This window comes from Agelaius tricolor, unplaced genomic scaffold (genome assembly GCF_023055355.1).
Source record: "Agelaius tricolor isolate 1412-34295 unplaced genomic scaffold, bAgeTri1.0.p SCAF_10, whole genome shotgun sequence".
Classification (NCBI taxonomy): Eukaryota; Metazoa; Chordata; class Aves; order Passeriformes; family Icteridae; genus Agelaius; species Agelaius tricolor.
The window spans coordinates 25,769,496-25,797,296 of NW_027269270.1; the positions used below are offsets into that span (position 1 = coordinate 25,769,496).

At 40.8% G+C, this 27,801-nt stretch overlaps 1 protein-coding gene across 5 annotated transcripts in view; it reads right to left on the minus strand.

Annotated features, from left to right (window-relative positions):
* Nucleotides 1–1,378: 1,378 nt before the first annotated feature.
* Nucleotides 1,379–27,801, minus strand: part of MYLK (myosin light chain kinase) — a 195,011-nt gene continuing 168,588 nt past the window's right edge. For all 5 annotated transcript variants that reach the window (XM_071435291.1, XM_071435295.1, XM_071435293.1 and 2 more), the window contains 9 exons: nucleotides 27,637–27,730; nucleotides 26,444–26,647; nucleotides 22,083–22,300; nucleotides 16,584–16,707; nucleotides 8,715–8,867; nucleotides 7,626–7,749; nucleotides 6,320–6,449; nucleotides 5,323–5,442; nucleotides 1,379–3,502 (listed from right to left, as the gene is read on the minus strand). In XM_071435291.1, coding sequence (XP_071291392.1) covers nucleotides 3,246–3,502; nucleotides 5,323–5,442; nucleotides 6,320–6,449; nucleotides 7,626–7,749; nucleotides 8,715–8,867; nucleotides 16,584–16,707; nucleotides 22,083–22,300; nucleotides 26,444–26,647; nucleotides 27,637–27,730 — 1,424 coding nt within the window. In that variant the 3' untranslated portion in view covers nucleotides 1,379–3,245. The remainder of the gene's footprint in view (nucleotides 3,503–5,322; nucleotides 5,443–6,319; nucleotides 6,450–7,625; nucleotides 7,750–8,714; nucleotides 8,868–16,583; nucleotides 16,708–22,082; nucleotides 22,301–26,443; nucleotides 26,648–27,636; nucleotides 27,731–27,801) is intronic.

Consider the following 27,801-nt stretch of genomic DNA (forward strand, 5'->3'; position numbering starts at 1 on the left):
TGGGAGGTTGGACAGTTTGGTCATTAAGTAAATTAAGTTTCTGCAAATCCAGAAACACACGTAGTGAAAAACAGCAGCCAGCCCCAAATTCTCCACTGTCTCTTGAGAAGACTGAATGTTACACAAAAGAAATACAAGGGGATTAAGTGGCCCACCTCTGGCAGTTGTTGTGTCTTGCATAACCTCTGCTACTGGGGTTTCAGCCCTATGACACCCCAAGACTGGACTTCTGCAAACATTATACAACCAAGGGAAGGCTTATAGAAAGAGGTAATGCCTTTTATTAAACCACGGCTGGCAAATGAGACAGGATTTCAAGTACATAAAATATCTTTCTTCAGTGGAAATAGAATTCTATTCACCAAACAAAGCAAAAAATTCAAGGTCAAATACAGCTTGCAGTCAATTGCTCAGAGCTGAATCAGATGCATGTCACATAATTTTGGAAGTAGAGGTCATTGTTTCCTGCAGACTAGAATGGATGTTAATAGGAAGCTAGAGGGAGATGGTAAACTCCTTGGAATATCCTTGGGCCAAAAGAAAGATAGGCAGTTTATAGCCTGTGGAACACAAAAGGACTAGTGAAGGAGGAGAGGGAAGGGAAGATCTGTGCAGGAACAGCAGTTCTGAGTCTGTGGGCTTTGATACACAGTGCACCCTCAGACCTTGCTGTGCCTGCAGAGCAGCCCAGCAGAGCCAGAGCTTTTCCTGCTTCAGGCATGTGCCTCCCTGCAGTAGGAAACCAGCAGTCACTCAACAAAGCCAGGTACAGTCACGAGACAGTGGGGCACACCTGCAAAGATGGCTCTTTGAAGGGCTGAGGATTTGCTCAAGAAGCATGTTGCTACAAGCAGGGTGTTTGCACAACCTTTGCTTTAAGGAGAGTCTGTGTGGTCCTGCATGGCCTGTGGTGATGTGGGCTGCATGTCAGCAGAAGTCTGAATGAAGGCAGCACAAGCAGATTTGTGCTTATCTCTTTTTCAGTTTTTAGAAACATTGGTGTAAGTCAGTATTCTACATTGAGTCTTCCCTGATTTTTTTCTCTCTTCCTCCCACAGTCTTCCAGAACTCTATGTTTCCCCGCCATATGGGAATTCCCAACTGTGAAACAAGCCCAGAGCCACCCTGGTGCCCCATCCACGTTCCCATGGAGGCCTGTGGTGACACTAGAGACGTGGCAGAGCACGAGGCCATGAGTGCCAGCCCCAGGCTGCAGCTGGTGGCACTGGGGCAGAGCAGCCTCCACACAGCGCCAGCCAGGGCAGGAGAAGGGCACAGCACCAGACATCAGGAGGGCTCCACTGTTGCCACCTGAGGGGCAGGAGGAGAGGCTTGGCCAAGGTGGACACGGTGACGCTGCAATAGAGCATACAAGGAGTGTGCTTTGTGGTAGTATTTATTTAGGAACCGTGAGTAACTACAGCCGTAGCGGTCTCATCTTTGCAATTCTGATGGTTTAACAAACAGGGAGAACATTAGCATATTTTTATTAAGGTATAAAATACACCCCGTTGCCTAAAACATTAAAAAAAAAAAAGTGAGGAAAGCTCTGTATGCTCTAAATCAGATTCAAAACCTTTCTGTATAAGGAGTTGTGGCAATACTGTGTTTAGTATAACAAGAGGTTTTTATCAATTGTAAAGAAAGACATGCTGGCAATCTGAACTTAGCAACAAAGAGTAAAGCAGTTACAAACCGTTGTGTCACCCACATTAGTTGAGCTTTGAATGCAGAAGAGCAAATCATATGAAACACATACACAACTAGGTAATATCAAACAACCTAAGGTTGGTAATGTACACACCTGTATTAAAGTACACTGACTACTTAATGGTGAGGATTTAAGGTAATGTCTTTTTTTAAAAGAGGTAACCTTTGAAATGGAAATGGTTGCACTTTGCACACAAAAAGTGGAAAAGAAAAAGAATCACTTTTGGAATGATACATAGATATAAGACACACTGGTTTTGGATTATGCATAATCACCTTGCAGCCTCTGATATTACCTCTGAACAACAACAAAAAAAAATTAAAAAGTGCCAATACTGTGAAAGGAAAGCAAAGTTACTAAGTCTGAGTGCGTTAACCATTTCTGAGAAAAAAATGGGGTTTGGATTTTTTTTTTGTTTTGTTTTTCTGCGTTTTTAAAAAACGCAACAGCCTTACTGGTGCAGGTTCAAGACAAAAACAAGACAGTCAAGCTCATAAGGTAGAAATAGGTCCTATATAGGTTAAGATTCTTTGGAAATTGCTAAGAATAGAGGAGTTTGTAATCCAGGCTACTATCTTTTTGGCTACTCAAAACTGTGGGAGTTTCCAGCTTATTATCAGTTGAAATCTGTTTTGCAATTGCCAAATAAATGCAAGTAAAACTTTAACCTGGGATTCCATTCACAGACATGCACGGAGAAATCACTGATTGTGCAATAACCTGTTTTTTCACAGCAGCATATATATGAATTGTTAGTCTTTATCAGACTGACCAGAAACACAGAAAATATTCTCAGTCTTTGTGTTTTCAGTCTGTTTCTTAAGTAGGCAGCTGCAACTGCACTGAAGTGACAGGCTCCATAAGGGAAAGATGACAAAGTGGGATCAGCTGGCTAAAAGCAAGATCAGGAGTATCTCAGGAAACCACCTGGATGTTTAATGCTTGCCAGAAATACAAGGGCACTAACAGCTCACTGTCAGAGGCAGTGAAAATGTTTGAAGTTTGGTCTGTGAGACTCTGCTTAAAGGAAACAAGAAATGAACCATGCCAACATACAAATTGCAATGCTGGCTTTGTCAAACCTTCCCTTAGAGAAGATGCAGCTCAGCCTATTCCTCAGGACTGGAGAGATTCACTGCATGTCTGGCCAACAATTCCTTTAAAGTAGATCTTGGGGAGCCAACTTAGCTGCGGTTTTGGCTGAGAAAAGTGATGGCAAAGAGCAATGAGCTCAGTAAATAGACTATTTTTCTTTAAGATGTTCAGAATATAACTTAGTTTCCATATATTTGATTTTAAAAGTAGTGTGGGCAACTTAGTTGATGGCTTGCTTAAAGTCAATCCAATCACGCTAGCAACTTAAAAAGCCTGCTGGTTGGAAGTAATGCCCATACATAAAGCTAACAGGTATCAACTGATCATGCTGAAATAACAACCCCCCAAAGACCTACATTTCACACAAGGTGCTTTTGATAACTTGGTTTTCTGAGCCTTATAAGGAGAGTCTTTAAATATATTTTATTTTAGCCTTGTTTCATTCTTCCTCCTCTTCATCTTCTTCTCCTTCTCCCTCTCCTTCTTTTGCCATTGTTTCCACAAGGAGCTCTGCGGTGCACGTGGCTTCCCCAAGGCTGTTAACAGCTTTGCAGGTGTATTTGGCATCATCGTCCCCACACACTTCAGAAATAGTCAAAGAACAGTTCCCTTCCTCGTCGTAATCTATCTGGAAGTGACGGGACTCCTTGACAGGCTGATCATCCTTGAACCACATCACCTCAGGGTCGGGATAGCCTGCGAGAGCAGAGAGAGAACAGCGACTGCAATAAACGAGCATTAACTCAGCACTAATTACCTCGTGCTCTAATTCCTGTGGGGGGACGTGCCAATGTCTTGATAGACAAATATTTCATTGACTTCTATGGAAAATAAATGTAGATGATGTGAGGCTTTTTTACTTCACATTTACCTGAAACTATTTTTTACGAATAGCAAAAACTGCACGTGAGCACTGCGGTACTCGCTGGATTCCTCCTTCCAGTCCCTGAGCAGTGCCTGCAGACAGTTTTTTGTGTGCTGTAGCCATCAGCCAGCAGGGAACTCCTGACAGTGCATCTGAGGCTCACGTTACACTGCAGCTTCTCCGGAGACAACAGCTCCCAACACCGAGATTTAGAATTTCAAGGGTAAACTGGTTTGGGTTTACAATTTAATACCTTTCTCAGGTTGCTTTGCTGTGCTTATTCTGAATCTTCCTCCTCTTAATCTGCTCCTTAAAAGCCAGCCTGTCCTGAACATTGCACTCTGTTTTTCTGTATTTGTTAGGGTAAGTGAAGAAGTCTAAGAAAAGCATTTTGATTGTGTGTCTCAACAGGAGTTTCAGAGACTTTTGGGAAGCAAATGTCTCTGCTAAGCCTCGGAGCAGGCTGTACAACGCCTGCTGCAGAACAATCCCTTATACAGTACTCTTGGCTGCTGTAACAAATTGAAGGTTTGTGATCTCAGCCAAGTTCTGGACTGGGAGGGGAGGATAAGTCCCAGGGGAGGATAACTCCCCACTGAACAGAAATAAAGTGCAGGAATCCCTAAAGCAGAGTGAACATTGCAGCAATACACTGCAAAGTTTGGAGCATCAGCTGTGGTACATCCATCTGTTTTATTCCATTCAGTACTTGTGCACGTACCCCCCACGCTGAGCATCCATCAGCAATATTAATCCATCCTCACATCTCCCCTGTGAGATAGGAAACCCAGGCAGGGAAAGATTGAGAGCAGAGGAACAAGCAGAAAGTCAATGAGGCCGTTTCTGATTTCCTCATTTTAAGATTATAAATTAACATGTACACATGCAGGATGGTACTGACCTACCCATTTTGTTTTCACAGCTCTTCTTTCTGAATTTCTAGTTTTCATTCACAGCTGAGATACACAAGGTTCAATCTCACTGCAGAAGTGCCAGTGCTCTTGGCTTCAGACTCTTGGGCTGATCATGCTCACACTCCTTACGTGTCCTCTGATTATACTTTGCATATTCCAGTCTGAGGTTTCTTTCCTGAACTCATAAGTTAGAAACCCCCAAGCAACAGAACAGTATTTTCTAGATGTGATTTATGTGACCAGCACAAGAATATTATCTTTACTTCTTATGCATATGCAGTTAGGGACTTTTTTGCCTTTAATGAAACGTATGTATGGCTTAAAGTTATCTTGAGGTGCCCTGATCTGGTCTGTCCTTTCAGACAACTGACCTCCTACTAATTCTTGGTGTCTGGCTGGCACTCTCTAAGAGTATACTGTTGGAATTTATGCTTCTACTTTGCATCTTGCTCTTACTGTTCCCTCAAAAATCAAATTACAGTTCTCACTTGCTATTCTCAATTAGTGATTCACACGTGGACTCCTGGAGACTTCTGTTCTATGGCAAGTACAGAACAAGCTCCAAATAATTTCTGTTATTGCAACACATTTGTGCTATTTCTGCAGATACTGGTAAAGCAAAATGGCACCAACTCAACAATAATACAGAAGTAAAAATTGAAAAAGTAAAACAATTACCCAGTGCAGAAAGTTGACAAGGAAGGAGAGAAAGAAATAGATATGGTTATTCAAAGTACCTTCAATTTTGCAGTCAAATCTAGCAGCACTTCCTTCCACAACTTCCAAGTCAAGGATTTTTTTAGTAAAATATGGCTTTACGTGGGGCCTTTCTTCAGCCACTTCTTCGAGGAAAGCATCTGGAGGAGAGCAAAGAGGTAGTGAACAATATTACAGGGCATGTTCTCAAAAAGTGTATGTTAGTTTTTAATTACCAGATGGTAATGAAAGCACCTTTTACTTCACTTAATTCTGTCAGACTAATGGGACAGCGAGGACGTTGGCTGCGTCACTTTGTGCCGATTTTTTGCAGCTGGAAAAGGATTCAGGCCATAAATAGAAAGAAATGGATGTTCAAGGCCACCCTGCTACAAATCCTCAGTATTTTTCCCTTGAATTTGTTTCTAACCAAACCTGGACTTTTGCTAGTCAGAGGGATAAATGAGCCCCACTTGTATCAGGCCCACGGTCTATGTGGATTTGTCAGAATTGTTTGATTTTCATTAGTGTCAAACATTTGCACTGCTGTACTGTAACATCTGACTGTTACACACCACTAATTCACATTTCATCTGGGGACCTATGGGAGTAACACAGACATTTCCTTAAATGCTCTGTCTGAGGAGCATGGTTAATGCAGGGTGTGTGCCATGGTTACAGCAAGCGTTAATACTTCATTGCTTGCTTGCTTGCATGAGAAGGCCATACATCACTGTCATCTTTGTATAAACATGCATTCCCAAACCCAGAGAAAGTGCAGCTGACAAATCTGCCTTAATTCTTTGGCTTTAAAAAGAAAAGAGTTTACTGCCTGGGCTTATACTGTGACGTTTTGAGTAGCAGGACAATATAAGGACAGTGAATTTTTGACAGATTTCTTTAAAAAATATGAAGATAAAAAGAGAGAGAGAGAGCACAGTAATATCCAACTCAATTGGTCTCTAGCAATTTGCTAAAAGTTTTAGTAGGATTGATTCAGAGACAGGTGAAAATATGGGACAGAAAAAAAATCCTTACCTTCATTCTCTGCTTTGTCAGCATTTATAGGGCTTGTAGGTGAGCTCCCAGAGGCCTTCCTCCCACTCATGCCAGAAATCATTGCCATGGATGACAGTCTTCCTATTGCTCTGACAGCATGGCCTGTTTTCTAAGACATAACAGAAAAGGCTTCTGATCAATCCAATCCAACAGGCATGTGATTTTCTGCAACAATCGTGCTTCGGACAAATTATCTGGGATCTCTGCAAACCTCACTGGAATTGGTGGACAAACTGCTTATATATAGCTCAGTTGTTCTAGGAGAGACAGAGCAGGCTGGACTGAATTACCAAATTTAGTTGCAGATATAAACTTCCCCTGATGAACTCATACCTAAATGAATGTCTCTGTTAGCTGTGGATAAAAAGCACTGTGCGAGAGGAGGGCCAGCAGAGAAGCCCTGTCCTGTGTAACTGGAACTGAACTCTGGTGGGGAATGCCTCTCTCCACAGCCTGCTGGGCTGGGCTGAATTTCATCCAACATGGATAACAGGCTGATAGGAAATGAATGAGAAAGCACCATCTGCATGATAGGAGCAGACCTCTGACAGGACCCAGGATCAACCACCAGGCTACTAAAATATGCTCAAACTATGAGGGCAGTAGTACAGACACTTGTATTGCATGAGCTTCGAGAAAGGAGTAGAATGTAAGAGGGAGTAGAAGGTAGACCTACACAAGTTAGTATTTCATAGGCTACTCAAAAGGACCCAGGATTTCACACAGCAACTCCTGTAGCTATCAGCATGGCACAGATGGAGCTGCTACTCCAGTTCCAGCATTAGGAAAAAAGAAGATAGGGAGACTGAATATGTTAAAGAAAACCAATCTGATTGAATGCATGGGAAGCTGGGGAGGTTCCAACAAGACTGAACTCTTGGCTTAGTAGAATTAAACTGCCATAAATTAAGGTACCTTTAGGGAGGCCAGGCAGGCAAGTTTTACCTGTACTGTTCAGGTTTGTTAAGAATTACACAATCCTCCAGCTCTCAGTGGCATGGGAAGAGAGAGAGAACCCCAGAAGAGTAGAAAAAACAATACTTGAACTCATGCCTTTCAGTAGCCTGAAATGGGATAATCCTGTGTAATCCATGTGCAGCTGTGCACCCTCCTACTGCCCAGCTGCAGGAACCAGACCTGCTGTCCTGCATTCCCACCCTGGCCACGCTGCAGCTTCCACCAGCAGCAGAAACCCCTTGATGTGATGTGTTCCCCAGAATCATGAACATTAAAAATAATGAGGCTTGTTAGGATATCCAGCCCAATTCCACGTCCTCTTCATTACCTGCCATTTTCTTCTGGCCATATATTTCTTCATCCTATCTTTGGAAAGTTTTTTGGCTTCCATGTTTTTGGTGTCTTTTTGCAGCCAGGGATGCTGAAGACATTGAGTACAATTTAAGCGACTCCTGTTTTGTATAAAAAGACCAGTCAGTGTTGCCAATAAAAAAAGAGGAACCTACCTGCTATAACATTTTTTTGTGCTCTTTTTGCTGGGAGCTGATTTTTCTGTTTCCTAAATTTAGCAACAAAGATCACATGGTTTTGCTTTCCCAGCCATTCTAACTTCTTAAACTCACTTTCACAATTTCTGTAGATCTTTTTGAGAGAAAACTGTGCATTTTTAAGTGTTAATAAAACATTATAAAACAAAGCAGGAAAAAACATTTGTTTTAAGTATGGAACACATACAGCAGAGCCACAATGGCAGTGATTCAGCTGTTTCATGCTGTCAGAACTCTGTCCCAGATCTCCTTTCCTTCACTTACAGAGATTCCCCCATCCCACCACTTAATAGCCTCCTGAACATCTCACAGAACAGAAATGTCCAAATCTCTCGCCACCTATTCCTCACTTTGCTCAGGGTGCCCATGTAAATAACCCTCTGTTCTCCACTTGCAAACTCATTGGAAGAAGTATGTTTCCTTTCATTGGCTCATTCAGGCACTTTTGCAAACAGGGCTTCCAACTCTGATTTTTTTTTTCTTGCCCAATTACTACATTTATAGGGAAGCCGCCTACTCAGAGGTACCACACTTAAAAGCAACACAAGGCAGAACTGCAACCTATTCAGACAAGACAGGACGTGTCACGCAGGAATGCTTGTCACGAAAGAGAGGGGATCAGAGTGGCCACAAAAAAGCCCCGGGTGCACCTTGCACAAGGGAAGCGAAGAGCACAAAGAGCTCCAAAGCTCCATTCAGCCCCTGCACCCTGCGAGTGAAATCCAGAGCTGCACACGGGCACGCACAGCTCCTTATAAAGTATGGCCAGAGGTGCTGCGGCCCTGGGGAGATGCACAGCGGGGAAACACGAACGGCAACTCCGGCTCAATGCAAACACACAAAGTGCAGCAAGTAAATCCAGCCTTTACTTCATGTCTTTCTTCAGTAGATTGCTGATAAAGTCCTTGGCATCGTCGGAGATTTCATCGAAAGCCTCATCATCGAAGTCCCACGTTGCTGAGGTGACATTGGCAAGGGTTTCGTTGTCGTTGTCTCCCATGAAAGGAGAGAGTCCGCTGACCCTGGGGACGGAGCAGACACAGACACGGAACAAACCACATCAATTTGCAAATTACAGGAGGAGCGAGTTTAAATCATGTGTGACATCTCCTGTGCTCTGCGCTTCTTTACAAATAAAAGCTTGCTTTAAAAACTAAGTTAAATTTAAAAGGACTCAAAACTAACCACAGATAGTCTTATGGGAAGGAAACTAGGATTTTGCCAGCAAAACTGAAAGGCATGTTTTTCTAGTTTCCTTCTCTTTTCCCAAGACATGTTTGAGGAGAATTAGAATGAAATTAGGTGAAATTGGAGCAAAGTAGTTTGTTAAACGATTTGTCTAGTTCTGCATAATTAATACTGGATTTTTCACACCAAATTCGGTGGAATATCTTTTTTTCTCCCCTGACATTTCCTCAGAATAACAGAAGTGTTAGGGTTGGAAGGGACTTCTGGAGATTATCTAGTTTCAGGGTGATTTTCCTGCCTTTACTGTCAAACCAAGGGGGTTTTTGTACATCTTATTTAATTTACTCCTGCAGAGAGACCTCAAGAGGAAAGATACATTATGAAATAGTGAAATCCACAAGGCTATTTTGTAAACAAACCCACCCTGATTTATACAGACAGATAAAGCAATGCTGCATCACTGCAGGCTGTGGAGTTATGCAGATGCATGCACAAGTAATTTGGTCTTTATGTTCTCCATCAGTCACGATGATGTGTGAAATGGAAATAATGCTCTCTTATAACCTAAGTTGAGCTTCCAAGGCTTTTTATACAATATAACTGATAAATTGCCAGTGAAAGGCAATTACAGAACATCATGGTGTCATTTCTGCAGTCTCTTTCTGCAGTCAAGCATTATCCTTTATTACACTGTGCATCTGGATATTTTTGATGGCTGTATATATCACACTTTCAGTAAAAACTTAGAGGTGAAAGGCTGCTTATTCCCTAGAACTACAAGTTATTCACTTTTCCAGGTCCTCCTGGCACGCAATTTACAGAATAACCTATTCTTCATGAATTTTTACAGACTTATTTGATTTCTCTGCACAATTGTGTTAACTAGTACTACTCCATTCTTTTAAATATAGAAAAATAGCTGTAACTTAGGGTTTTGAAAACACTACATGGAAATAATACTATATTAATATCGTGGTGCCAGTGAATATCACAGAACAGACTGGTTAAAAAAAGATTGGGATCAAATAAAGTGAGCTATTAGATTAATAATAGAATGATCTCCTTCAAAGTTATTTTGCTTCTTTTTAGGCTCTTATTACATTCAAAATCTGATTTGTTCCTAAGCATTTTATTTTATAAGCAAAGCAGAAACGCACACTCTTTGAAGTGTCACACAGAGCAGACACTAAATCTTTTACCATTTCTGGAAGTTGTGTGCAGTACAGCAGACTCTAGAATCTTATGTGTGTACTTCAGAAGCTTCTTAGTAATAATACATGAGCTGAAGATAAAAGGTTTGTTTATTCTCAGGCAGAACAAGGTAAATCAGAAGAGAATGTATTTGCTGTCTTACTTTCCATTATATGTGGTGCACTCGAATGCAGCAGTGAATCCTGACTTTGTAAATGGGTAAGGTGGCATAAACCCATTTATGAAGATATAACTGGACAAGTTACCAAAAGCTGAAAGATGAACATACCAGAAATGCCCCCACAAAGCCTTTTTACATGACTCTTCCCTGTGTTTGATGCTTGCTTTACAGGAGGAGAGAAGGTTTGTGCCTGGCAGGAGAGCACTGCAGAGCTGCCACAGCCGCGGGCAGCGCGGGCTCTGCTCTGCCCGCACCCCCTGCAGCCCTCACGGCCAGGAGGCACAGGAATCTCTGTCCTGGAGTCACAGAGCATTCCTGCAGGGCCTTAAACCCACCTCCTCTCCAGCATCTGAACATCTGCTCAGTTATGACAATGTCAGTGTTCTCCATCATGTTTTAGCAAGTGAAAAAATCTTGTGCAGGCTGCAGTTCTGATTTGGGGTTCCACACACTGACTGCTGGTTTGTCTCGGTTTTACCTTGTGGTAAGAACAACAGTCTCAGCCAAGCCAGCAGCTCATACAGTGACAGGTCTGTGAAGTATTCCTTTAGCTCACTGTCAAAAGAGGGGATGTACATTTTCTCTTCATCCAGTTAAGCTCCGTGCCCATGCTTGGGCAGCCGGAGCAATAAAAATTGCATTTCCCTTCAATACTTGATCGAAGTATTCCAGAGGTGACCTCTGCATGGTATTACCACAAATAGTGCTTTGCAGCTCTTGCACCACATTGGACAAGGTTTTGGCCTATTTCCAGAGGTTAAAGCTGCAGTAGTGAGAGATCATGTGCATACTAAAAAACCTGCTTTAAGTGCAGGGGCATTGCTTCATGTGGAAACACCACTGCTCTGTGGGGCTGTAAGAGGCAGTGCTTGTGCTGCATGTCCCACGCAGCTTTAGAAGGGTGAGGATAAATTAAAGGATGAGAAGATTTGAGAAGGAAAAAAATTATTTGGTTGTTGTTTTTGTTTTTGTGTATTTTTAAAAAATATTTTAGAATTGTACAACAGAATTATCTGATAAAATTTTAAATGCTATGGTAGGATTACTCTATCCCTTGCATTTGTTAAATTACCAGGTGGATCTCAGTTAAGCCTCCACTCACTTTGTCATTTCTGAACACCAGTGTAATGGTGCCCATTCAAACATTTCAATGAACCTATTTTCATATTTCAATGAACCTATTTTTGTATTTCTGAATGTGCTGTTGCAGATGTACAAAGCTAAAATAATTTTTTCTCTCTACTACAGTTTTACACTGTGAATCAGTTGCTTGTTGTGGAAATACTTTTAATGAGAACTAGATCCTTGTCTAGTCAGAAAACAAAATCCAGCAACTAGTGTAGATTATAGCCAGCAATTTTTATCTCTAGCACAGATTTCACTGACCGAAGTCTTGGCTGTTCATTTCTTAATAGCCATTTAAAGTAATAATGGTCCAGCAACTCTTTTGACAGATAATGGAAACAATTTCTTTTTGGAATGCTGAAGTGATAAAGATGAGCTACTGCTCCAGAAAATTAACTCTGAGCTTACACTGCAAAGTTACTCTTAGACAAGCAGCAGGCTGTTTACTGAAAACATTTTTCCAGTTACTTTACCAGGCATCTTCCTGGCATGTTAAGAACCATTTGTTTAGAAAGTCTTTCACAGTTTCCACTTCTAAATAAAGAAGAAATATATTTTATCCTCTAGGAGTTCCTTAACATTTATTGGTCTGTTCTAACAAAGCTCTGAGTGCAGACTTAGAAATGTTACGATGAAAAGGGTCCAATGTATGCAGATTTCATTGCCTATGTAACAAACACCACAGCATTTCAACTGGAAATCTTTGCATTAAGACTCCCACTAATCCAGGGAAGATGGCTTTGCTCCTTGTCTAAAGGGTCAGACTGTGAGCATTCCTCTGCAAGCAGTGCTCACAGCACCAACTGCCTGGGACTGCTCCACTTCTGATAAACCTGTGCAGGGCATGTCAAATAAGCATGTGAGGATGACACCTGCACCCTGGAGATCATGTAGAAAATTAATTCTTTTCCAAGTGAACTACAGCAAATAAACAGTCTGAGGATACTTTGTCAGGGACCGATCCATGGGACACTTAGCCCACACTGGTCCTCCCTGGAAGAAGCAGACCACTGAGCCCATGTAAAGGAGGACAGCTCATTGCTGAAGCCAGGGTGTTATTGCTGTTCTCCTCCTTGTTTCACATGCCCAGTGGATTAATGAGGAACCACAGTTTGCCAGTGCCACTGAACAAAGTAAAACATTTTCTTTTGAGTGGTACAGTCTGACATTAAAGCCTTCCTAACTTGGTTTAAGGAAAGAACAAGGAGTGCTCTCCCATCTTTAATATAAAGAGGTGTAAATTTTTAACATGACATAGAGCTGAGTGCAAGCCTTGCTTTATCCAAGTTCCAAGCCAGCACACCCTAACTTACTTTAAGGAAAGAACAAGGAGTGCCCTCCCATCTTTAATATAAAGAAGTATAAATTTTTAACATGACATAGAGCCGAGTGTCAGCCTTGCTTTATCCAGGTTCCAAGCCAGCACACCCAAAAGATGAACGATGCTGAAAGATCTTTCAACCAACCCAATCTGCCAAACAAGGGAGGGGGAAGAGCAGTGATGGATGACACAATGGATAAAAGGGAAAGAGAATGTTTGAAGAATCAGGGTGTGTGCTGTTAGGAAGGTGCTGAAGGGAAAGAGTATGCAGCAAGATCAAATGTGATATTAAAACACAGCCTAAGATAAAGTATATTAAACAATATTAATTGACAGAAATCCACTATGCTGAAAAGATAAACACAGCCTGGCACTGATAAAGCAAGGAGACTCATTGGAACACAAGCAGGGGTTTGAATCAGCCACAGACAATTACTCCCTGAAACTACTTGGATCCTTTGGTGCCAGAAGGAAAAGGGCAACCCCCACATTCAATGTACACCCATGCAGTGCTGAAACCTTAGACTGAAAATTGGTTTGAAACAAAAACTAGAAATTATTTCAGATTACTAAATATTCAGAACAATGACTATCCAAATTGATCATCAGAAAAAAACTAGAAATAGAAAAAAAACATGTAAATTCAGCAATGCCCAGAAGAAAAAATGGAACAGAAAGAGCTGGAAAGAATTCAGGAGGTTTAACCTTCATTAGACACAGATTATTGTAAATGCAGAAAGAAACATTGAAATAGACATAAATGGAGATGATATACACAAGCTATAATATTTGTGGCCTGTTATTTCAAAGGCAATAGATCAACTTAAGTATGTGGAACAGCACTGTGATGCAGAACAGGACAGAGTACAAGATAAAAGTGGAAGATAAAAAACATGAGGTAGAGAATACAAACGGAAATTTAAGGAAGAACAAAGACAAATGAAGAGACAGGACTGAATAAGTTATCCAGGAAGATAAAAATTAATATGTAGTTTAGAAATGTGGAAAGGGAACCTATGAACTGTAGGATGGAATTAAATCAGTCTTGCCATAAGGAAGACAGATGCAGTACCCCAGCAGGGAGTGCAATATCTGTACTTACATCTGCATAGCAGAGGGCTGGGGAGGGGCTTTGGAGGAGTGCTGTCACCCTGCTTCCTACTTAAGATTACAACCCAACCATTTATTCCTCTGCAGGGAAGACCCTTCACTCACAGAGATCACTTTAGCAGCTCTCTGCTAAAGCCAGTTTGTATTCATTGTTGTGCAGCACATCATGGAAACACAGTCACTTTCCAGGCAGGTGTTTTGTCAAGTGATGCTGCCTGTGCTCCCTGCTTTCCCTTGGGACAGAGGGTGGGCACAGCAGCTCTGGCCCATTAGCTGCCTCTAGCAGAGCTGCCCTTACAGCCAGTGCTCTCCTCTGTCTGCATGGCCCCACTCCCATGGCAGGGGAGAGGGGATGCACATGCCCAGGTGATGGGCACAGTGGTGGTGTGTGAGACAGACACCAAGTGAGTGTGTCTTGCACTTCAGGCACGAGATTTGGTAGCTCTGAGCTTAAAATCAAAACGGGAAAGCAGAGCTGCAACTAAAGAGAGATGTGGTTCTCATTGACTTTCATTTATATTCTGTAATGATGATGTGATAGGTCATTTTGGATAATGGCTCATAGTTGTCAGTCTGTGAAAACAGCTGGGCTGTAAGAAGGTTAAGAGATTGGGTGGAGAGGTAAAGTCCAAGTGATGACTCATGGGTCTTCCCTAACTTCTATTATTTTATTCTTATAGCAAGAAAGACAAAAGCTGATTATCACTGCTCATCATTACGGTGGCAATAGCAATGCATCAAAAGAAATATTTTTCATTGTGTTTGGGTAATGTAGATTTTCCCTCATAACAGGTTAAATGATCTTAAAAATACCTTAGCAAACAAGTAATTTCATAACGTATTTTTCAGGGCATATCCAATCAGGTGAATAGGTATAACACCACCCAACCTCATCAGCTGAACGGTGCAGCATCCAAATACCCTGCTTGGCACAGAGAAACTGGGAAGAAGCAGACAGGTCTTTGGCAGGACAGGTCACCTTTTCCCCACTGTTCCCTTGGCTTTGTCTCAGCCGATGCCGCTGCTCCCCAGCATTGCCGCCCTGCAGCGGCAGCCCTGGCTGCATTCCCGAACGCTCGGTGCCAGCCCCGACGTGTGCCTCGCTGCTCACACCGGGAGCACACGGAAACCCGCCAGGGGCGTTGATAAATAACACCGAGCGGCCCCGAAGGACGAGCAGCTCCTCGAAATGCGGGCGGGGCCGGGCGGGCTGCAGGCGGCGCTGCAGCACCGAGCGAGTCCCGGTGCCGGCACCGAGCGAGTCCCGGTGCCGGCACCGAGCGAGTCCCGGTGCCGGCACCGAGCGAGTCCCGGTGCCGGCACCGAGCGAGTCCCGGTGCCGGCACCGAGCGAGTCCCGGTGCCGCCGCCGTCCCGGGGCACGGGCGTTTGTCACCGCGCTGCTGCCTGGGTGGGCTGCCTGACTGCGGCTACGGAACCGCCCAAAGCAGCTTTCCCGATCTAGAAAGAAGTGCTTGGGACTGAATGGAAAATAGAAGTCCTGTAAATAAACTGCCAGAGCGAAGCGACCTTGAAGCGCGGAGTACACTTCGCATCTGAAATTGAAGATAACAAAAATATTCCGAGGCTTTGCTGGGAGCAAGAGGGAGTTGATGTGGTCGCTTTTGCATAGGCCAAGTAAGGAAATTGTGTTGCTTGGTTTGGGAATGAGAAGAGCATGAACAAGTGCAGGCTCATGAGAAAAGCAGGAGTAGGGGACAACTGAGTAAAAGCGAGGCAAACAACTGTGCGTTGCCAGGTCAAGGAGCAGGATAGCCGCTCTTTAATAAAGGAAGAAGGGTATTGAGAGGAGTCTTTTAAAAGAACCAGTGCAAAGCAGATCTGCCACTGACTTACTACTGAAGCTGGAACAAGGGAGAAGGAACCATGCTCCAAACAAAGCTTCTCTTTTCACTTGTTTATATGGCATTGAATGTGTAAAATCACTGCTGGAAGAAAACCACTTGCTGGTCTAGGCATGGAGATACTATTTCCATATACATTTCTCTAGATTCACTGATGTTTATAAACATGCTGTATCAAATAATATATAAAAATCAAATCTAATACTCAAATATGTAACCAAGAGCTGCGGCCAACCATATACAAAAGTGTTTCCATGAGCTTAATCCATGTTGCTTATAAAATGTATATATACAGTGGCTTGTGCTTGGTAATAAATTGAAATGCACTGTGAACAGATATGGCAATGCTGGGGCTCTTCAGTGTATCCCATGAGACCCCAAAATTTTGCAAAAGTTCTCTCATGAAATAAAATAACAGAAATTAATGAGTGCATGCTCAAATATTTCTCTTAACATCTGGAAAGGAAAAATAGTTCAAAATTAATAATAAAAGTCACATTATCTTTTTAAATGAGATGAAGCGTTGCTGGTTTAGGATGTAAGAGATACAACACCAAACAGTTGAATTTCCAGAACTGCCCGTTCTGCAGTTTACCAATTGCACCCTTCAGAGAACAGCAAAGTTCTATTAAATGTGCTGGAGCTGCTAATTCGAACAAAAAAGGTCTGAAAACTTCAGAAGTTCATGAAAATTTTGTATGTTCAGCAATTGTCAGGATTTGTGAATTTAAGAATAGGAAAAATAGGAAAGTACTCACAAAATGTAGCAGATAACTCCTATACTCCACATATCTGTTTCATATCCAATAGGTTCATAGTTTATAACTTCTGGAGCCACAAACTCAGGTGTCCCAAAGAGAACTTTCAGAGAGCCTGCATTTTCTGTGAAGAACGAAAGAGAAAACCATTAACTGCTGCATGGAGATTTTTAAAAAACACCTATTGCCCAGTAACAGGAAAACCACATTTGCCCTAATATTTGTGATTTCATTAAAGATCTGTATCATAAGAAATAAATGATGCCTGAATTGCTGTTTTCTTAGCTGATACATGTCTAGCAATAAAGAATTATTTATTAAGCATCCTCAAGCACACACAGCATTGTATAAGGCACATAAGAAGGTTCCTATTGCAAGAAGCTTCCACAAGACCAAATCTACGAAAAAGGAGAGACATCAATACTTAATTCAGGTCTGTCTATCCTGAAGGAAAAAAGTGCTTGAGCCTCCATCCCTTTAGCAGTTGCACAAGAGAACTGCAGGACTCCATTGTCAGAAAGAAACTACAGTTTTCACAGATTATTGAACATTTATCAAAGCTTGGGGCTCTGCATGTTGTAGTAAAAAGAACCAGTCATGATAAAATTGTAACAGTAGGAAATAACTATTTCAATCCAACACGTTTTCTTCTAGTGTAAACAGGAAAGAAAATCAATAGTGGGTTGCATGCCTTTTAAATTTGAAATGAAGCCAGCAGTGAAACAAAAGAAGGGGCAGATGATGAGCACCAGTCAGATCATTACCTCCCAGGTAAAACTGGACTTGGGCATGCTGTCAAAACCAGGCTGCCTACAAGCACACCTGTGGTCCAGGGGAAGCACAAATCACCAGCTGTCAGTCACCAGCTGCTGCAAACTCCTGTTCAGCTGGCCTGTAGCACAGGTATTCTAGATCTGCTCTGCTCAAACACTCTGTGGATGCTTTTAACATGATCTACAGTGAAGCTACTGCTTCCAATATGAACTGAAAGAATGAGGTTATGAGATGTGAACTGGCTTGACATTCTTCTTGTGTTGACCCACCAGCATTGCCCTGCTGGAAAATACAGTGATGGAGGTAAGAGAAAAAACCTGTTCATAACCAAGTGCTGCTTGGTTATGCAGATTATGCTGCCAGTGTGCAAGTGAGTGATGTGTCTACTCTCTAGCATAGTGTGAAACACAGAGTCATTAAGCTAAAAATTCTTAGGCAAATCTCAGTGGGCTCATTTTTATCAGTGCTTGTTCTAAATCTGATGGGAAGAAGAAAAGAATAAGCAAGGTCAGGAAAAAAGAAAACTAAGGAATAGTTTTGGGACTGGGGGGAAAAAAACCCCACATCCCAGTAATAGAATTGTATTGTAAAAATATAATAATATCAGAGTATAAGTTGTGTCTGACTTGAAACAGGCTTGGATTTAGGTTGAGAAACTCATGTCTAGTCTGCACGTCTGCCTGAACCATCAGTGTATGCCTTCAGTGAGATTCATTGCATTTGATTTATCTTTTGTGCAAGAGCAGCAGCCAGATCAGGCACAGTAGAATGTCCTAGTGAGGAACCATTGCTCTCCCAAAGAGATTAGCATCTAAACAAAACAGATACGGATGGGAAGGCAAACAGATGTAACACATTCCAGTCCTGCTCCTGTTAAGGTTACCAGGAGTACAGGGATTTGCAGCTCTGCAATCAAAAAAGCTAGAAAATCCTCAAACAACAGCAAGTCAAAGTTTTGAGGAGTCTACAAAAGAAGCAACCTGTCCACAACACTGAATCTGAACAGAATATTTTTATTTACCAGAACTTAATTTACCAAGTTTTGCAACATAAATACTGATCCTTTTTCAGACTCCACTCTCAAACTTAGCTCCATTGAAAGCTCTTAAGGCATTTCATGAAATGCAATCAAACACCTGAGCTAGTGCTCTTTTGAGGTACCCAAATCCCCAGCTTACCAAATGGAATCTGAAACATCTATGGGGTTAATAACTTACCTCATGATTGAACACCATGCTTGAGGCAATTTTTGAGCACAACCACAACAATTCACTTGCAGTTGTGCCAGGTTCCCATTTTAAATGCTGTGACACCCTTTTTTGCTTTGGTCAGGTATGGTTATAGTAAATTATTTGCAGAAACTTCATTTTCACACATTTTCCCTGCTCCCACCATTTTTAGAGACAGAAACAGAGAGAAGGATGCCTGGGGGCAGCTGCAAGAAATTACCCAGATCCTTCCATGTAAATTCACCAACATCAAGACCCTCCTGCTCTCTGACTATCCTTTAAAAAGCACATTCAAAAAATATTCCACAATATCCCTACAGTCACATAACCAGAGTTTTCTTACTCCAAAGTGTACTTTTTCTAACATGGCATCTAAAATAACTTAGCCTGAAAGAAGGGCAATGTGTTCTCCACAGTGGCAATGAGGACTGGGAGATCACCTTCCCTTTTGAAGATCCAACAGGAAGCCTAAGATCCCATTTTCTCATCTGCCTTCATTTTAAAGTCAACATTTAAATTTTTTTCAAACTGTCCTTAAAAGAAATTATTGAAATTTATCACAATGAATCTATTTTTCTAAAAGCTTCATCATGATAATCTAAATCTCAGGCTCAGATTTTCACATCCAAGTTTGGAGGCTTTTCTGTGCACTGTGTAAACTACCATGAGCAACTGTGTATGCACAAGACTGGTGTATAAAATGTGCTGCCCACAGGTCAGAGAAATGTGGGGTTTTTTTGAAAACATGGCATTTGAGTGCAAGCATACAGTGTGAAACAACTGACACAACATTTTCTGTGTATAAAAGAAAAAAGAAAGGAAAGGAGTAAGACCCTTCTATGCAGTAATATGTCAAGTCTTTACCCAGTTGTTTACAAGCTTAGTACACAAGTAAGATCTGTGTTTGGATATCCCTTAGTTCAGATAGAAAGCTGACAAGCTAGCTGGAAACTGTTGCTGACACTGTATATAATCAACTGATTAAAAAATATATCTTTACAGTACTCAAAACCCATTCTCTTTCTCCTTAAGAAGTTTATCTTAAACAATTTTCTACATGTGTTCCTCAGCACACCAAAAAAGGTCAGGAAAATATCCCACTGCAGCTTTGGTATTTCTTGACAGTGCAAGGGAACTAATTAGCTGCAGGAGATGACTGCAGAAGGAGCTGATCCTAATATCTTTAAAGCTGATCACAACACTGAATATTTAGAGCCACTAGTTTGCATTAGTTACAAAAAGTTAAATCTCAGAAGTTGAAGTGCAGAATCAGCCACTGCTCCCTTCAGCAATCCCTTGGCTGAGCAGTTTCTGCTCAGTCAGGGTCAGGTCTGTAGGATGAGGGCTCCAATCCCACATCTATCAATGTCACAGTGAATTTGACAGCCAATTTCAAAGTCACAAAGCTTGAAGGAACACAAGGGGGAGGAATGTGCCCTCAGTGCACCACATAAGACAACTGGCAAGAAGCAGGCATTAGTGAAGTGTTTTTAGCTATTTTTTGTAAGTAAATGAAACAGAAAAAGTTGCTTTCTGCTCTTGGAACTGAAATGTTACAATTGTTTTTTGCAATTAAAACAGGGCTTATGCTTGCTGGGCATTGAATGGAAAGGACCTTTCTCTTCCTAGGGAATGCCACCCACGATGGCGTTACCCAGAATGCAGGGTGATGAATAGCAAATACCTACAATGGACCCTGGCAAGAATTAACAGCATATTAAGCCTAATGAATGTACAGTACTGTAAAATCAGAATCAGCATTAGTGCCCACAACTGTCATCCTTCTACATTGAGAGAAATTATCTGGAGTTTAGAGATTTCCTACCTATGGCATGACTGAAGCAGCTCACAAGCTGCTGTCAGCCATGGCTACACTGTGATGCCACGGGATTACCAGAAAAGTGGGAAAGCTGGTGGATGTGAAAAGGCTGCTGAAAACAGGATCTTCTGTTTGCTAAATGTGGGTTCCACTGTGGTCTGAAGTTAAAAAGGTAGCTGAAGAAGTTTCTATAAAAAGGCCATTCCATGTTTACTTTATATCTCTTGTTGATGAAATCCACTCAGTGCAGCAGTAAATGTACAGTTTTCAGTCTGACAGCTGGAACATCATGGGATGGAATCTTTCCCACACCTCTCACACAAAAATACCAGCACTGGAACTTAGTTAACAGTTCATCTATTTCCTGAACAAGAACTAAATCAGTTCATGTTCCCAGAGCACTACTGGCTGTGTATTGGTGAGGGAACAGAAATGGCAGTGATCTTGACCAAGATTCATTTAATACACTTTTGGAGCAGAACATAATCTAAAATTCTTCAAAGCAGACTTCTTTTCCCTTATTCATTCAACAAACCATTTCTAGTTTGTTTTAGTAAAATTCTGTTCTTGGGAATGCAGTAGTCTGTTACTTAAGTGTTAAAAGAAGTAGGATGAGCTGCATTTAGGCAGGTAATAAAAGGTAGGTGGTAGTATTTCACTTGTACTCTCTCAAAAATCATTATTTACTTTTAAATAAGTACTAAACATTTTAAAATTAATACTTTTTCAAAGAGGGAAGGCAAAAGATTTCAAGCAGGAATCCAGCTGTGGACCCCATTACATAGAGAGTAGGAATTCATATAAGTTGTCCCAATCAATTAATGTCAGGACAGCCACAAATCTCAGCTCTCCCAGTATAACAGGTTCATAAACTATTTTTCTTTCTTCTAATTCCTGCAATGATTTTTATTTCTTTTGAGAAAATACAAGATGAAAAAAGATCAGTGTGGGATGTTGGTATTGTTTAACAGTGAAAATACAACTGAAGGGATGCTTTTTAGAACAATATGAAGACAAGAACCTCTGAAGGTCTTTGGCTTTCAAGTTACAGATCATGTTGGAAGCTTAGAGCAAAACGAATGATGGAAAGCAGCTAAAAAGCAGCGTAGGAAGAGGAAGGGCTTGTCAAATGGAATTTCCCCTTGTTGCATTATTTTTAAGTACTGCTATTACACAGCTCTTTATAAAACTCCTCTTATGTTTAACATGTATGACAATATCCTGCTGTTTAAGATAAGAAATTATAAACTGACAGGAAAATGTAAAATTACTGTAATTATCTGAAAAGCTTCTAGAGCATCGCCTTAATTTCTGCTGTTAAAAAAGTTTCAAGGATTTGTAGTATGCGTGAATATTTAGTTAGAGAGTTAGTGCTTTATGGTACCAAATGTAAATATTTTTTAATATTAGTATTACTGTGTACTTTAGGTGGAATCTACAGGGATATCCTGCTGTGGAAACAGATACATTCTGTACATCCCACTGCAAACTCCTCTTAAAGCTGAGGTGCCCTACTCTCATTCTTGAATGTCTTCTTTTCCATTCTCTATTTTTTCTTAAACCCAGAAATATTTATAGGAAACATGTATTTACTCTCTATATAATAGGTAGCATGAATTACTGCTTGTCCTGCCCTTTCTTTCCCTTGTGATACTGAAACAGGCAGAGATTTATTACCTAATCTCCTTGCGAGACCAAAGTCAATGAGTTTGATGCTGGTACCAGTCTTGTTGACACACATAATATTTTCTGGCTTCAGATCCAAGTGGACAATACCCTGCTTATGAATGTATTGAACTCCTTCTGAAATCTGCTTCATGTATTTAATGCACTCTCTCTCTGTCAGTTCAAAGTCTTCATCAATGATCCGTTCAAAGAGTTCTCCTCCAGAAACCCTATGAAAGACAGAATTAAAAGAGATTTCTGTAACATACTCATTTGGGGAATAATCAGGCTTTCTTTTTACAGCAATACAGAGAGTTCAAGCTTGCAGCAGTCACTTCAGGATGCAATCTGTGTTTTATAATGGCATTTTCCATAGATAAAAGGGTCACGTGGGAAGAATCCCCTCTTTGTGTGGTATAAATCAATAGATGTTTTCTGTTCTGAATCTGTGTTGCAGGTGAGGACTGTGAAACACCAATGTTGTTATTCCAGGCAGCAGGGGTTTACATCCTGCCTCTAGGGCTGTGTCACCTGCAGGTGACAGTGGAGTGTGTGCTCTGTGACTGCCACCCTGCAGGCACGTGCTCCTAGCACTGCTCCTGACTCCGAGCACACACTTCCCACTTCTCCCTTCCCTCCTGTGATCCAGCAGTGCACAAGTGCAGATAACATAATTTAGAAATAAAACTAAAATACATGGAATGGGTCCCAGGGAAAGAGGGCCCAAATTGCAAGCAGATGAGCAAAAATTCAGGAAGAAGAGCGATTGAGAGTGACTGAGGCTGAAGAATTCTGATGGTATGGTTAACTGGAATGCAAAGCTCAAAGGGTAAATTACTGACCCAAGTGAGCTGAGAGGGAATTTCCTCCTCAGCCATGACAGGAGAAGGATATAACCCACAACACTTTCTATGTTGGTATTTTTAGCTGAGCCCTGATCACACTCCTTGTAGGTCAATCCCATTTTAATGCTAATTTAGGATGTGAAATAATTGTCCTTTCCAGGGTAGCATCTCCTGGATTGAACTGTTCCTGCAACTGAAGTGGGACATTTTTAACCTAGATTTAATAAAGCATAATTTAAGTTGTGGCTTACTGGGTTTGGTAGGTTTTTTCATTCTGTTTTTGTTTGAGTTTGTGTTTTGGTTTGTTTCTTTGGAATTTTTTTGTTGATTTCATTTTGTTTTTTAAATTTTGATTAATCACTCAAGTGGTTTATCTGCTTGCATCCAAAGATGGGAAATACTTTTTTCTTTCTGCGGGTGAATGACCCATAAAGAAAGGAGCACATAGTGAAGAGCAGCTTTGCTTTTAGAAATTAAACACACCATGGTCTTTATATGGTTTAATATTTTGCAGGGTTCATGGTTATTGCCAAATGCAATTGCACATTGCAGTTACAGAAGGAAAACACACAGCTGAAAGGCAGCCTTGCCACGTTTGCATGTTGCCAGATACATGATTATATCCCTCAAAAACCAAACTGAATTTCAAACATCTGAAGTTCTGGATGCATTTCTTGCTTTGGCTATAAAATTTCAGAAAATATGTAATTAGAATGCTATTGTGGTTTCCTGTGAATATGAAAATAGTAAGAAGAGCATGTGCTTGACAAACTGAGAGGTTATGTTGGATGAGAGCACATTTGTAACATAAAGCAATAGTATTGCCAAACCTGTTGAATAAACATGCAGGGTATCTAGTGTGTTGTTGCTTTGCTAAGACATTAACCAGTATGGGTGTTTATGAAAACATCTGCAGGCAAAATGTTTGTATGTGGAGTACTCTGCAACTCCAAATGACAATCATCCTCATGCTAAAATGCACCAGTTGTTTCTGACTGTTCAACGCAGATAGTGACGACTTATTTGCACTATAAAAGTGCCACCCTTCCCAGATCCCTAAAGGGAACACTTTTCAGAAATTCTACCATTGTCTCAAGCCGCACTTTTTAGTATATTTTTGTAAATAAACCACTGTTAATACACCTGCCTGCTGTTTTTACCATGGGAGCTCTCAACACCCTGGTAGCAATGGTAGATTAAACTGCAGTGCATTTATGGGGTGAATACTCTTGCATTTATATCAGGAGCCAAATCCAGTTTGATTTTTGCCAGGTTAAGAAGCTGAATAAAATCAGTGTGAATGAGGTTCTACACATACACAGGAGGAGAAGCTGGCTTTGTTCAGTCACAACTAGTTCAGAATCCAAATCTCTATTTTTTCTGGATTCTCCTCTTTTCAGTCTTCTCTACGAGTCATATAGGAAAATATTCTTATCTATGGAATCACAGAATACTCATCTAAGGCTCTGGTGCAGTAGGAACAGTGAGAAGAATCTACCTTGGAGTTGCCCAGGCAAATACTCAACTGCATTTTTAAAAATCTACCTTAGAAAAAAATAAAAAACCCAATTAACTTGTACTAGCTTAAATCACATCAAAGGATAGAACCTAGTGCTGACATTTTGCTCCAATAATCTTAATTTGCAATACAATAATCTCTTTCTGTTCTATGTCAAAATAAACTATCTGAAGTACATAAAACTTTGAGGCACTTAGCCCCCAGTGCTGCATAAAGTGACAACATGTTACTATTTTCAGATTTACTTTTTCCACTGAGATTTTTACAGTGGAACCAATATGTTCTTATATTTGAAAAGGAAATGCCTGAGATTTGCCTCTGACTTCCAGTAAATGTTAGATGGAATGGTTTCCAGGCAAGAGAATATCATTATAGTGTTTAATTTAAAAGTAGTAATAAAAAAATCTGATTTTATTTTGAATATGAAATCAACCATATAAAATAGTGTAATGAGAAATATTAAAAGCAGAGAGTATGAAGTTTAAAAGGTTCCAGGAAAGGTATGGGAATAAAATTAAAATGAACAATTTAGAATAAATAACAGGAAGAAAAATCAAAGGGTGCTTCTCATTAATTTGTGTAGAAGGGGAGTTCCTAAATGCCAGTCACTACTAAAATCTGATTTAAAGCAGACTGATAGCAAGTGAGCTTGATTTATTTGAAATCCATGCATTTAAACTCTGATGGAAATGTTGGATTGTAAGAACTTTTAAAGCTCTTTCCCATAACTTCTTTGATATGCAAAGAAATATATTGATAGCTACAGCAGAATTGATCCCTTGGAGGCTCTTTATCCATACAGGTGCAGCTGCTGGGCTGGGACTGTGTCAGCTGGGTAAAATGACAGTAGAGAGGCTACCAGGTCACCTGACACGAGTGCCACACAGCTCCTCACTGCCCAGACCTGCTCTGCTGCTGCTCCACGCAGTGGAAATGTTGGGGGGCTCAAAACCCAGAGGAGGTGTTCACCCCAGACTAAAACCACATCCTCCTGAGGCTGGGTGACAAAATTACTTCAAATTTGATTGCAGTTTTCTACATTTTTAAAGAGCAAAGCCCCTTTGCTGTCAGGGGGGAACTAATGGAATGTAAAGCCATATGCTATTGCAGACTCTTTCTACATCTCCCTGTTTTCCATTAGGTCTGCCAGCTCTCGGTTCCAAGCTAAGTAGGGTTCCCTTCCCTTACCATTGGCAGTTTGCTCAACTGCTCAATTTAAAAATAAAAACACCTTCCTGCACATAAGTTCCAGGGTTGTAAAATCCCATCTCTGAAATATGCCAGTGCAGTAGTAGTTTGCACATAATCTAAGCAAATGCCAAGGAAGCAAAATAGACATATAGTCTCTTTTGCCTCAAACAATTTGTATCTTAGAACTTCCAGCCAGCAAAAAAACCTGCTTCTCCTTGCATCAGAGAGCACATGAAGTCATTGTGGCAGCAGAATTGTAACTGAAGTAACTTTTTGGGAAAAACATCAGCACAGATCGGGATTTAATTTTCTTTCCAGTTGGTACCACAAGTATGGGATTCACACTAAGCAGGTGCACTATGGATGATATAAATATTGCTCATGCTGGCCATTATTGTTTGTGAAGACTGTTCAACACATGTCTAGAATTGCCTAAAGTAAAAGAAGTTCTCCTTAAACACATTTTAGGTTTTAAATGAAAGTCCAAAATGCAGCTAACTTTGTTCTCACCTCTCCCAAGTGGGCAATAAGAGTAAAGCTGCAAAACCCCACCCCATGTAGTTTAAGAAACAAGAGAACTAGACAATAACAACTGTTACAGCAGATTTTGACTGATTTTTAAATGATTAATACAGAATCACTTACACAGTTTAAACAAGTTGGATAAATAATTGGAAAAACTTGCAAGATCTGAAAACCAGCCAGGCTCTGCAAATCCTGAAGGGTTTAACAGTCCTGTGTCTTTAAGTTGCTACTTTTGTAAACACAACTATTTTCAACATTATTAACTTTGTCAGAGTGCTCTGCTTTATACTTACATTTCCAAAACCATAACGATGTTGGCTTTTTCTTCAAAGGCATCTACACATTGGACAAGTTTTGGATGATGTAGGCAGTTCATGATGCTGATTTCTTCCCTTATGTTTTCTTTTTCCTTAGCAGAATATGCTTTGAAAAATTTTCCTGCCCAAACTTTTCCATTCTTCTTTTCAACAAGCCTGAAGACTTGTCCAAATTTTCCCCTGAAAATATATAACTATTTCCATAAAATGTTTTTGCAATATATGGACCACCACAAATAGCAACAATTTACTAAATATTCCAGCACAACAATCTATTAAATATTCTGGTACAACCACTCCATTCTGAAATTAAAATGTCTTAGTATCAAGTATTATTCTATACTGATCTGCAAGAACTTTTGAATGAATACCATGTTTAGAGATACTGTGCCATTCCAGTTAATAAGTCTTACATAGAAGAGTTCAAAAACTGTGACTCCTACCAGGCTTTAATTCAGGTCTTCCTGTTTTCTATAGGTTATACACCTCTGAAGGTGGGACATCTCAGGCACAGGATTTAGGTGAAATCAGAATCTGAATGCCCAAGGCTTCAGTACTATTGTTTCCCTTTGCTGTAATGTACAATTCTACCTCTGTGTTACACTTCTCAGGATTTGTTCATGGCAGCACAGAGGATCCCCTGGCCTTCAGCACTGATCACTGAAGGATTATCATGGCCTGCAGTTCACACCAGCACGAGCTGGGGCCCTGAGAAACACAGCCAGGCTAATCACTGACCTTCTCTCAGCAATAGTATTAATGCTCTTGGGATTATGGCCGCTGTCAACAGAGATTCCAGCCCGTGGGCAGGATAATCTTATTACCACTAATGGATATAATGGAAATGCAAGTACACAATGTGTACCTTTTTTTTTTTTCAGATAGCTTTCAGGAAACTGAAAAACTAATGAATCCTCTAGCTTTGTTCATATGCGGGCTCCATTTGCCAGAAATACATGTAGTGCCTATTTAAAATTATCAGCTAATAGGAGCAAAGGATCTTTATGGAGTGGAAGCCAAAATACATTGAAAACTATTTTTACTGCAACAAAGGAGCCCCAACTGGGATGCTGAAAGTGCAAGACAGTCAAAGAATAAATGCACATGATTTTCATAACTGGCTGGTAGCCTTGAAAACTGTGTCTTCAACAGCACAGGCCAGTACTTACGATCCCAGCCTTTCTTCGATGTTGTAGACATCTGACACCTTCTGTTCAGTGTTGATCGTAACCGTCCGATACTCCACCTCTGTTTCTTTCTCCTCTACAAATAACATTAAGGACCATGATTACAAACCTCCAGAAAACGTGAATGAAGAACACAGATTTGTATTT